The sequence below is a fragment of the Crocuta crocuta genome, unplaced genomic scaffold, assembly GCF_008692635.1.
Source record: "Crocuta crocuta isolate KB4526 unplaced genomic scaffold, BGI_CrCroc_1.0 scaffold152, whole genome shotgun sequence".
Lineage (NCBI taxonomy): Eukaryota > Metazoa > Chordata > Mammalia > Carnivora > Hyaenidae > Crocuta > Crocuta crocuta.
Window position 1 is genome coordinate 5,901,069 of NW_027528798.1, and position 12,243 is coordinate 5,913,311.

Genomic DNA, 12,243 nt, shown 5'->3' on the forward strand with positions numbered 1-12,243 from the left:
GCTCATTTTAGCCACTCTGACTGGCGTGAGGTGGTATCTCAGTGTGGTTTTGATTTGTATTTCCCTGATGAGGAGGGATGCTGAACATCGTTTCATGTGTCTGTTGGCCATCTGGATGTCCTCTTTGGAGAAGTGTCTGTTCATATCTTCTGCCCATTTCTTCACTGGGTTGTTTGTGTTTCGGGCGTGTAGTTTGATGAGTTCCTTATAGATTCTGGATATTAACCCTTTATCTGATATGTCATTTGCAACTATCTTTTCCCATTCCGTTGGTTGCCTATTAATTTTCTGGGTTGTTTCCTTGGCTGTGCAGAAGCTTTTAATCTTGATGAGGTCCCAATCATTTATTTTTGCTCTTGATTCCCTTGCTTTTGGGGATGTGTCAAGTAAGAAGTTGCTGCGGTGGAGGTCAAGGAGGCTGTTTCCTGCTTTCTCCTCTAGGGTGTTGATAGTTTCCTGTCTCACGTTCAGGTCCTTTATCCATTTTGAGTTGATTTTTGTGCATGGTGTGAGAAAATGATCTAGTTTCATTCTTCTGCATGTTGCTGTCCAATTCTCCCAACACCATCTGTTAAAAAGGCTGTCTTGTTTCCATTGGATATTCTTTCCTGCTTTGTCAAATACTGGCTTCTTTTACTCTGCATAATACCTTTGAGATTCATCTAAGTTGCTCAGCATATCAATAGTTCATTGCTTTTTATCACCAAGTAATATTCTGTTCTTTGGCTGTACTGCTAATTTTTTCATTCACCCACTGGAGGAAATTTGGGTTGTTTCCAGTTTGGGCACTTATGAATAGAGCTGATAAAAACATTTGTGTAGGGGAACCTGGGTGGCTCAGTCAGTTGGGCATCTGACTTTGGCTCAGGTCTTGATCTCGTGGCTTATGAGTTCCAGCCCTGCATCAGGCTCTGTGCTGACAGCGCTGAGCCCGAAGCCTGCTTCGGATTCTGTGTCCCTCTCTCGCTCTGCTCCTCCCTCACTCATGCTCTGTCTCTCTTTCTCCCTCTCAAGAGTAAATAAAACATTAAAATTAAAAATTAAAAAAATTTGTTTATAGGTTTTTATGTGAACATAAGTTTTGTTTTTCTAGAATATAATTTACTTATTAATTACATTTATCCTTTTTTGCACGTCTTATTCATGGATTTATTATTCTAAGTTGCTAAAACAGTTTCTGGCACATACCAGGAGCTCATTGAATTAGTGAATATGCAATATTGCTTTAAAATGGAAAGGTATAGTGGAACCATAATCACTCTGAATATGTTTAGGGTTTATAGTGGCAAACTCTAGACTGTGCAGTCTACCCAAAATGACAGGATACTTGAGCTGAAAGACACCAGCAAGCTGAGAATGTAAAAGGCTTTTTACTGAAAATAAATAATTCCTCCCTAATGTTTCTGGTAGCCATCTATCAGATTCCTGATTTAGAGGAGGATCTTGGGACGAGGTAGAGAAGAAACCTCTTGCGAGAATACTTCCACAGTGATGTCACTCATAACTCATTTGTGAGTGAAATGACAAGCCAGCTCTTCCACCCTCAATATAACCCAGAGACAAACTTGTTTTCAAAAGCTGGGGAGAATGATGACACCATTCTCCCCATATTGTTGGATCCATTGGTTTCACTTAAACTCATAGTAACGGTCACCAGGTTAGGTAAGAAAAAAGGTAAATGTTAGAGATAAAGAGGAAGATGATGATATGAGAGATGCTTGGAAGAGAAAGTGTTTGGAGGAGAAGGTGATTGATTTACTAGAACACTTATGTTTATAGCCGTAAGTTATATCTGCACTATGAAAAAAATCATAAAATGATTTTCGACTCAAAATCTGATGCTGCCTAATGCCCCAAAGCAGGATAGCAGGGTAGCAGGGCACCTCATTAAAATGCACAGGCCTCCTGTAAACCTGTTCATTAGAGTATGGAATTTAGTAAGAATCAGTTGGATCTTGGATCCCATCCAATGCATTATAGTTTTTGAAGACTCAACAAGATTTCAGTTTAAGACAGTTCCATGTTTACAGTTTGAGCAAGGTTTCAGAATAAATTGTCTTCATTTCTCAAATAAGTTTTATAAATTATATGGATTTGTAAGAATTTCAAATATACAGAACTATATATATATTTTTTAATTTTTTTATTTATTTCTAGGGGAGAGAGAGAGAGAGAGCAAGCGTGAGCAGGGGAGGGTCAGAGAGAGAGGGAGTCACAGACTGAAACAGGCTCCAGGCTCTGAGCTGGCAGTCAGCACAGAGCCCGACGCAGGGCTCGAACCCACGAACCGCGAGATCATGACCTAAGCGAAAGTCGGACGCTTAACCGACTAAGCCACCCAGGCGCCCCAGAACTATATTTTTTTTAAAAAGGCAATCTTATGCCTATATATAAAGCACTGCTGGTATTTTAATGAAAATCCTTGCAGACGTCTTTCCAGGTGTGTGTACAATTCATGCATATGTTTTTGTCATTCTAATGAGAAAAGGGTTATAATGATGCTCTTAGGAGGCAGGGAAGCCTCTCATTTTCAGTAGGTGTGATCATCATTTAACACTTAAAACACTATAAAAAGTGTTTAATTAAACATTTTGAGGATGATCTTCAGCTATCAGGCAAAATGAAATAATTCTGAAATATATTGAGTTCTGAGTCGACCTGACTGCCATGTAGAGTCTTTACTTAGCTAGCCAGGTGTCCAGGTTAAAATACTGTGGTAACTGGAGATGTCTGATTATAGAACTAAAACAGAACATGGTTAACTTCCCACCTCCCACAAATCTCAGGTAAATTAGAAACAGATGTCTAGAGGTGCATGTTGGCTCTGTCAGTTAAGTGTCCACCTCTTGATTTTGACTCAGGTCATGGTCTCATGGTTAGTGAGATCAAGCCCCGCATCCAGCTCTGCACTGTTAATGCTTGAGATTCTCTTTTTCTCCCCTGTCTCTCTCTCTCTCTTTTTCTTTTTTTTAATGTTTTAAATTTATTTCTGAGAGAGACAACATGAATCAGGGGAGGATCAGAGAGAGGAGACACAGAATTTGAAGCAGGCTCCAGGCTCTGAGCTAGCTGTCAGCACAGAGCCTTATGTGGGACTCGAACCCATGAACTGTGATATCATAACCTGAGCCGAAGTCGGATGGATGCTTAACCGACTGAGCCACCCAGGCGCCCCTCCCCACCTCTCTCTACCCCTCCCCCAACTAAGTAAATAAATTAAAACAAGAGACATGTCTATTCACAGTTCTTCAGCCATTATGGATGGCCAGTTAGAATGGGCATCATGTTCATCAACTCAAGTGAAACCACTGCTCTTTCATAAGACCATGAAATGTACATACTCTGTATGTATGTCTATTTAAACATATGTGTAGTCGTCAGTTCAGTGATGCGACTGTGTTACTGAATAAACTTCTGAGTATATCGCACAGGATCCTTTTGCGGCCACTATAATATTCAAGAATAGTCATTTAGAATGCTTTTAATTTCCTTTCATTGGTAGCCCAATAGTGGATATATTGTCTTACAAGTTCAAAAAGCAAGTCTCTGCCATTGGCAGTGACTGGAAACTTAGGAATTTCTACTGAAGTTCTTGTGATCTAATCCTTTCTTGAAAACACAAAACTAAAGCATGTACTGAATTGCCTGAGTCAGCCGCTCCAGGGATATTACTGGCTTCACCCCTCCTCATTTTTCTAGGATGAAAAAATCTCCTTGGTGACCTGGGGCAGCTTTTACCTTCTCCACCTGGAAATAAATGCACGTATTATAACTGCATAGAAAGCACCCACATGCATACACAAACACACATAAACTATATCTACATGCTGGCATTAGCATTGTTACATTTTCTATGATCATCCGTATTTACAGCAGATCTTATTTAATAATTTATAAGAAAATAATTTTATTTTTCTACTGATTGCTGTTAAAAATTTTTAATTTTTCTAACTGTTCAATTTAGGGAAGGAAATGAGAGGCACATACTATTTATTGAATTTTTAGTATATGCCTGAAATTTTTACTTGTTTAGCGTTGCTTCCATTTTATAGACAAGGACTTCAGAATAGTCAAGTGAGGTCTAGTAACTGAGGTAGAAAACAGCTGGTATTTGAACCAGATCCATCTGAGTCCAAAGCATGCTATAGAATGAGCTGTAGAATGGGCTTATAAAAGACTGTTATCAGTATTATTAAGTGAAAAAAGCAACGTGCAGAACAGTAGTCATTATAACTACCATTATGTGAAGTACAGGTACACACACATGTGTGTTTATTTTTACATATGCTTAGCATATCTAGCATATCCCTAGAAATCCATATGGTTGCTTCAAGGGATGGGAACTGGGCTGCTAGAAATCTAGACTTTTTATTATAAAATCTTTTATACTTAAAAAAAATTTTTTTAGCATTTATTTATTTTTGAAAGATAGAGACAGAGAAAGAGCAGCAGAAGGGCAAAGAGAGAGGGAGACACAGAATCTGAAGCAGACTCCAGGTTCTGAGCTGTCAGCACAGAGGCCGATGTAGGGCTTGAACTCACGACCTGCAAAATCACGACCTGAGCCGAAGTCAGCCACTTAACCAACTGAGCCACCTAGGCACCTCTCTTTTATACTTTTTGAATTTTGTTTTATGTGTGTGTATTAGTTGTTCAAAAAAGGAAGTATTTTAAATACTGGTAAGTATGTTTTTAGAAACATCTGAAATTGTTTTTTAGATTTAGTAATCTGTTAGTTTCCTAGGCTTGTAAAGCTTCTAATGCTATAGGAATATTAATACTGACTATTATGATATTGATAAGCATTGATAATGATCATATCTTTCTAGTTTTTTTAATTCCCATGATACTACTCTGACGACCTACTGCATTAGAATTTTAGAGAGAAGAAAAAAAGAATTTGAGAGAGAAGTAGAATACTGATATATTGTGATAGCAGAGGTAATGATGACTGACGTATCTGCATTCAACTATTTACATTTTTAATGCCATTTGAAATTTTAATAATCTACGGTTTACCTGGTTTTTGAAACAAGAACCCTATGCCTCAAATGACAGCAGTTGCCAGTCATGACTGAGGGAAAAGAAGTATTTTATGAATCCTAAAATTGAACTTAAAAAGGAAAAAGTTTTCCGTCTACTAAAAGCTGTGTTTTAATTTAGGGCTACCATTAAATACCTTATCTTGAATACACTTTATTTTTGTATTTGTTTGTACTTGTTTTCAAATCTGTAACGATGTTTACATAGCTGTCTCCCTTATGAGATGGGGCATTCCTTGAGGGCAGGATTCTTGCTTCATTTGTTACTGTATTCTTAGTGGCTAGCCTAATTACTGACACTTGGTAGGTTGCTAAAGATATTTATTGAGTTGTATTGAATTGAACTAGAGATTTTTAGCTTAGTTGGGAGAAGAGAAAGAAAAATAATCTCAGTCTTTAGATAATTGAAGGATTCTCATTTGGAAGAGATTAAGTTTTTTCTGTATGACTTCAGTGGGTGGACAAACAGTGGGTGGAAGCTTCAAGAAGTTTGTAAATGTTGAGTTGTCTAAAGCTAGGTAGTACTGTGTCAGGAGGTACTAAATCTATCACCAGGAGATTCACTCATGGCTGGGTAACTATGGAAATAATTCAAGTATTTAATTTTTAATTTATTTCTTTACTTATTTATTCAAACATGTATTGAGCACACACTGATCTAGGTGTTGGATATTATCATTTTTCTTTAAAAAATTTGTAATGTTTTATTTGTTTCTGAGAGAGAGAGAAAGAGAGACAGCGTGAGCAGGGGAGGGTCAGAGAGAGAGGGAGACACAGAATCTGAAACAGGTTCCAGGCTCTGAGCTGGCTTTCAGCACAGAGCCTGATGTGGGGCTTGAACCCACAAACCGCAAGATCATGACCTGAGCTGAAGTCGGACACCTAACTGACTGAGCCACCCAGGCTCCCCTAGGTGTTGGATATTAAGACAGAATGAATCATAATTCCTGCCCTTGGGGAACTCAGATCCAGCAGGCAAATGGAAATATTGGCAAGGATTACAACCCAGGGTGGCAAGAGGTTGTTAACAGTGTAATGGTAATACCCTAGAAGGAGTTGACAGGAAAAGTCGCTGAGGAGGTGACTCTGGAGTAGAGTTGACCAGACAGACAGAAAGAGAGGAGTCCTAAGCGGAAGGAACAATACATGCAAAAGTACAAAAGTTAAACTTTTTAGAATACAGTAGTGGTATTTCATTTGGACTACGTGGCCTCAAATACCCTCCAATTCTAAGATTCTGTGTGCTGTGTATTTTTTTCACTTCCTGGCAGATATTATGTGTATGTGTGTATTTCAGTTGTCATTTTTCATAGGAAGCAAAAACTAACTTCTTGTTTGATTTTTGTTCGTAGTCAAGTTCATCCGAGAAGTAACACCATATATCAAGAAGCCATCATTAGTATCAGATCTACCATGGGAAGGTGCATCTCCTCAGTCACCAAGCTTTAGTGGCAGTGAGGACTCTGGTTCTCCAAAACACCAGAACAGCACCAAGGACAGGAAGGTCATCCCTCTCAAAATGTGCTTTGCTGCTAGAAACCTAAGCATGCCGGATCTGGAAAACAGGTGAGCTGTACATAAGAAGAAAATCACTTACAGCTTTATAAACTTAAGGATGTGTTGCAGTATAACTTATGCGTATTATTAATAATATGACTGTTGACTAAATTATACAGAGGAAAACATCAGTCTGAGATGAGAGAGTAATCTTTGGAGTTCCATATTTAGATTACTTCACACATGTATGTACATGTAATTGTATAGAAATATTTTGCACAAACAGGCAAGAAATTTAATGTGGTGACTCCCAGGGAGCAAAATTGGATTCGAATTTAGAAGAGAAGGGGCTTCTGCACTTCATTTCACACTTTTCTGGAGTGTTAGTACTTTTCTCACTATGAAATTACTTTATAATCTAAAAAATTCTTGTTAAAAATTTTTTTAATGTTTTATTTATTTCTGAGAGAGAGAGAGAGAAAGAGAGACAGTGTGAGCAGGGGAGGGTCAGAGAGAGAGGGAGATACAGAATCTGAAACAGGTTCCAGGCTCTGGGCTGGCTGTCAGCACAGAGCCCAACACGGGGCTGGAACCCACGAACCGTGAGATCATGACCTGAGCCAAAGTCAGATGCTTAACTGACTGAGCCACCTACGTGCCCCAAGAAAAATTTTTAAATGTCTCCTTACGTGGAAACTCCTAATACTGTGGCTAGTGTATAAAGTCAGAGATCTGATTATAGGTATGGCTGTATCTACTAGCAATGTGACCCTGGCAAGTAAACATCTCTTGCGTTTCCTTATTTTTTTTTTAAATGTTTGTTTATTTTTGAGAGAGAGAGAGTGCGAGTGAGGTAGGGACAGAGATAGAGGAAGACAGAGGATGCAAAGCTGGCTCTGTGTTGACAGCACAGAGCCTGATGCAGGGCTCGAACTCATGAACCAAACTGTGAGATCATGACTTGAGCTGAAGTTGGACGCCCAACTGACTGAGCCACCCAGGCGCCCCTTGAGTTTCTTTATTTGTAAAAAGGGAGAGCTGAATTGAATAATTTCTTTTTTTTTTTTTTTAAGATTTTATTTTCAAGTACTCTCCATACCAAATGTGGGGCTCACAGTCAGTTCAAGACCAAGAGTTGCATAATTCACCATCCAAACCAGCCAGTGCCCTGATCTCATTTTAAAGCAACCAATGTAATTACTGATTCAGTATCAAATGTTAGTTTATTTATTTTTTGAGAGAGAGAGAGCAGAGGAGTGGTAGAGAGAGAGGAAAACAGAGGATCTAAAGCAGGCTCCACTCTGCACTGATGGCCAAGAGCCCTTTGTGGAGCTTGAGCTAAAGCTGTGAGATAATGACCTGAGCTGAAGTTGGACGCTTAACTGACTGAGCCACCCACACACCCCTGGATGGATACTTTCTCTTTTCTTTTTCCTTTTTTTAATTTATTTATTTTTGAGAGAGAGAGAAAGAGAGAACATTTGGCGGAGGAACAGAGAGAAAGGGGAACAGAGGATCCAAAGCAGGCTCTGTGCAGACAGCAGAGAGGCCTGATGTGGGGCTCAAACCCACAGACTGCGAACTCATGACCTGAGCCGAAGGCAGCTGCTTAACCGACTGAGCCTCCCAGACACCCCTGGATTGAATAGTTTCTAACGTCCCTCCTAGTTCTGTAACCATTTGGGTTCTGTGACTTTGTCTTCAGTGACTCCATGAAGTGGTACTGGTAAACCTAGTGTTAGGTTAGAGATTAGGGAAAAACAAGGTGGGAGACAGAGATAAAAAAAACTTATCCAAAGACATAGTTAAGGACAGACTTTTTATAATGTACCTTCACTTTTATCATCTCTTCTGATCTGAATGCCAAAACAGGTGCCCAGTCAGGAGGGGATGGATCACAAGAAGACAGCAAGAAGCTGAATGACTTTGGGCATTTTAGGCCATGGGAACATTCGAAGTCCCACTCTGTAATATATGGTGTGCTGGAAAGTGTTGAGCTCTGCAACCAGACAGACCTTGTGGAAATCACAATTAGGGTGACCTGCTAAAAGGAAAGCTCTGAGCAAATCCTTTTATCTCCATTACCTACCATATCCTCGTCTGTTAAAAACGATAGTAATACTTAACTAAATGTGCAGATTAAATGAGCCAATACATATTTGCATTTGCCTTTGCATAGAGCTAGGCATATAGTAGGTTCTAAAGAAAGAGTAGCTTAAAAAAGTCTTAACTGCCAACTATGCATATACATTGTGAAAATTTTATTCTGATATATTTATATAATTTTTGTTTGCTTTCTTTTAGAAGTTCAAGATATTATAGAAATTGTTCCAAGTTACATATAGATTTATTTTTGAAAGATTGTATGCATGTTAAATCATATCTAAATACAGTGCAGCTTGGTCTTTAAAGAAATGCACTATTTTTTTCATAAAGTAAGAATTTAGTTTGTAAATTAGTTTGCCTCTTAAGTCAAAATTAATTTTTTTTCTTCAAATGAGAAATACTTACATAGAGCCTTTGGTTAATCATGGACCTAAAAAAATTAGTAGGGACCACAAAGAAGGAACTAGAATAGAGAAACAATGTGATAAAGAACAAACAGCAACTAAATTTGTCAACCAGTTATGAAGCTGACCAAAGTTTTCAGGCTAAGTCTCTTCATTGTAAATCATTTCTGAGAATGAGAATAGATTTGTTATCTTAGTCTATTTTGGCTGCTATAACAAAATACCATAGACTGAATAGCTTATAAACAGCAGAAATTTATTTTTCACAGTTCTGGGACAGGATAGGAATCTAAGATACGGCGCCTGCAGATTCAGTATCTGGTGAGGGCCAACTTCCTGATTCATAGGTGGCTGTCTTCCTGCTATGTCCTCACATGGCAGAAGAGTCTAGAGAGCTCTCTGGGGTCTCTTTTATGAGAGCACTTATCCCATTCATGAATTCTCTCCCTTCATGACCTTACCACCTCCCGAAGGTCCCATGTCCTAATATTAGGATTTTAACATATGATGTGAGGGACACAAACATTCAGTCTGTAGCACCCATAGTGGTGCTGATACAGCTGGGTACTAGAGAAAAAGACAAAGGGTTATAAAGTTTCCATAGAACTCTGGAGTGTTGGGAGTGGGGAGAACAAGGAAGAAGGTGATATGACTTGGCTGTATTATTGAATGTTGTACTACTTTATCTTCTACCTAGACATCTTTTAGAGCTCATTAACCCTGGCCTTTATTAAAACTTGGGCCTGCATTCTCTGTAGTATAAATGGTAAATGCTAAAGATATTGGGTGCAGGATCAGTTTTGAAATACGCCTTCAGAACCAATTGGAGAGAGCAGTTTGGGATACAAGAGTTGTATCATACCTTGCTCTTCAGTAAAATGTGTCAGTCTTCTGGGCCATGTTATACAATACAAGGAAAGGTCTTAAGAGATTCAGCCTATTGTAGATTCTCAGTCTTAATGCTGCAAAGTAATTTGTTTCTCATTTTACTTGAAATACTAAAATTTGTAGATAGTTTGCTTTTTATAAAATATAAATTGGAAGAGATTCAAGGTTATTTCTTTATCGCTCTTACTTGCATTTCATTGTGCTGTGTAGACAAAAAGAAAAGTAGTAGAATTACAAGTACCTGGAAAAATTATGCATAACTTCAGTTATGTTCACAAGAATGTGAACATCTATCTTGTATTTCTTAGCAATAAAAAAAAAATGTTCAGAACCCATTAACTAATTAGATAGTAGTTAAGATAATGGGCTTTGTAACTTTAACCAAGGTATTTGCTTTCTATAAACCTTGGTTCCCTCCTATATAAACTGAAAGCTTATGTGCAGGTTAAATAAGAGAATGATTGTAAAATCGGCCTAGTAAGCTTTCAGTATACTATTATTATAGGTGCCATGTTCTTAGGACCTTAAATACATTCTTTAATTCCTCTATCCTGTTTTCTGTCTGTAAAATGGACATAATAATGCTTGCCCACTAGAGTCTTTTAGAACTACTTCAAGGATAAATAAGATAATATCTATAAAATCACTTGAAGCTCTTTGATCCTTAAATTTATGTTAGCTCTGGCACAGGAAAATGTCATGACAAATGACACAGCTGCAACATTTAAAGCCATGTTAAAAAACAGTCCATTGTGGTAATAGTAAAAATAAGTCTTGTTAGGACATTTGTGAGCAAAACATTTATCAAGTTGCAGTTTTATATAACTGACCATATTTCTGTTTGAAAATTTTAATTTCAACATAGTTTCTTGTAAAACTCAGAGCAAGAAATAGGCCTGGATGTTCCCTAATGTGGAAAGTACTTATATGGTTTTTAAGCCCTTGGTAGGCATGTGGTTTCCCATCGTTCTTTATTTCCCCCCTAACATTTTATTGGGGAAAATCTTCCAGCATATAGCAAGGTCAAAAGAATTCTATAGTCAACATTCATTTTCCCACCACCTAGATTCTCCATGAACATTTTACTGTACTTGCTTTAGCACAGATTGACCCATCTATCCATCCATCACTCCCTTTTACTTTTCTTGGATACACTTCAATGTGAATTGTAGTCAATATTTCCCTCCTAAATACTTAAGCATGCATATAGATAAGTAATTCAGTGTTTCATTGTAGTTTTGTTTTCCTTTTGAGGAAATATTTACATATAATAACATGCACAAATCATAAACTTTGACAAGTGCATATAATTTTGTATCCCAAGCTTATCAAGATAAAGAACATCACCATCACCCTGGAAAGTTTTCTGTGCCCCTTCTCAGTCAATTCTTTCTCCCACCTTCAAAGGCTACTACTATTCTGACTTCCTAGTATAGATTAGTTTTAACTATTATAAAACTTTGTATAAATGTAATTATATGTACTCTTGTGGTAGAATTCTTTTACTCAGCCTAAAGTTTTTGAGATTCATTTATCTTGTTGCATATGTCAAAAAAATTTTTATCCCTTATTGCTGATTGATGTTATATGAATATATCACGGTTTCATTATCTGTTTTCCCATCAATGAGAGCTAATGTTAATAAAGTTAGAGTTTTGAGTTCATATTAACTCAGAGTTAATATGTTCAGAGTTAATATTAATTAATATTAATAAAGTTACTATGAATATTTTTGTACAACCCTTTACAGGCATATATTTTCATTTTTCTTGGGTAAGTTCCTAGGTGTGGAATTGCTGGGTCAAAAAGTTTAGTTTTGGGGGTGCCTGGCTGGCTCAGTTGGTAAAGCATATGACTCTTGATCTTGGGTTATAGATTCAAGTCCCACACTGGGTGTAGAATTATTAAAAATAAAATCTTAAAAAAGAAGGTTTAATTTTCTTAGAACTACTAGACTTTTTCCCCAAAGTGATTGTGCCATTTAAAGGAATACTGTTATCAATAAATTAATACTGTATTAATAAATTAAATACACCAGCAATATATGAGAGATTGCATTGTTCCACATCCTCGCCAACATTGGAGTCAGTCTTTCTAATATTAACTATTCTGGTCGTGTGTAGCAGAATCTCTTTTTGGATCTTTTATTTCAACATAAAGGTTTCACTTTCTAAACCAAAAGTTTATTTGACATGAGAGGGGAAACATCCTTTTTTTCTGTTTTACTACTTTGATTTAGTTTTGGTGTCTAGTGCTGAAAAAAAGTGCTGATCATCAGAACGAGTAAATGAGGAGGAAGTTTGCTC

At 37.4% G+C, this 12,243-nt stretch overlaps 1 protein-coding gene across 1 annotated transcript in view; it reads left to right on the forward strand.

Moving 5' to 3' along the window:
• SNTB2 (syntrophin beta 2) overlaps positions 1–12,243 on the forward strand; it is a 105,547-nt gene that overhangs the window by 42,819 nt on the left and 50,485 nt on the right. Inside the window, exon 4 of the mRNA XM_077755469.1 lies at positions 6,395–6,608. Coding sequence (XP_077611595.1) covers positions 6,395–6,608 — 214 coding nt within the window. The remainder of the gene's footprint in view (positions 1–6,394; positions 6,609–12,243) is intronic.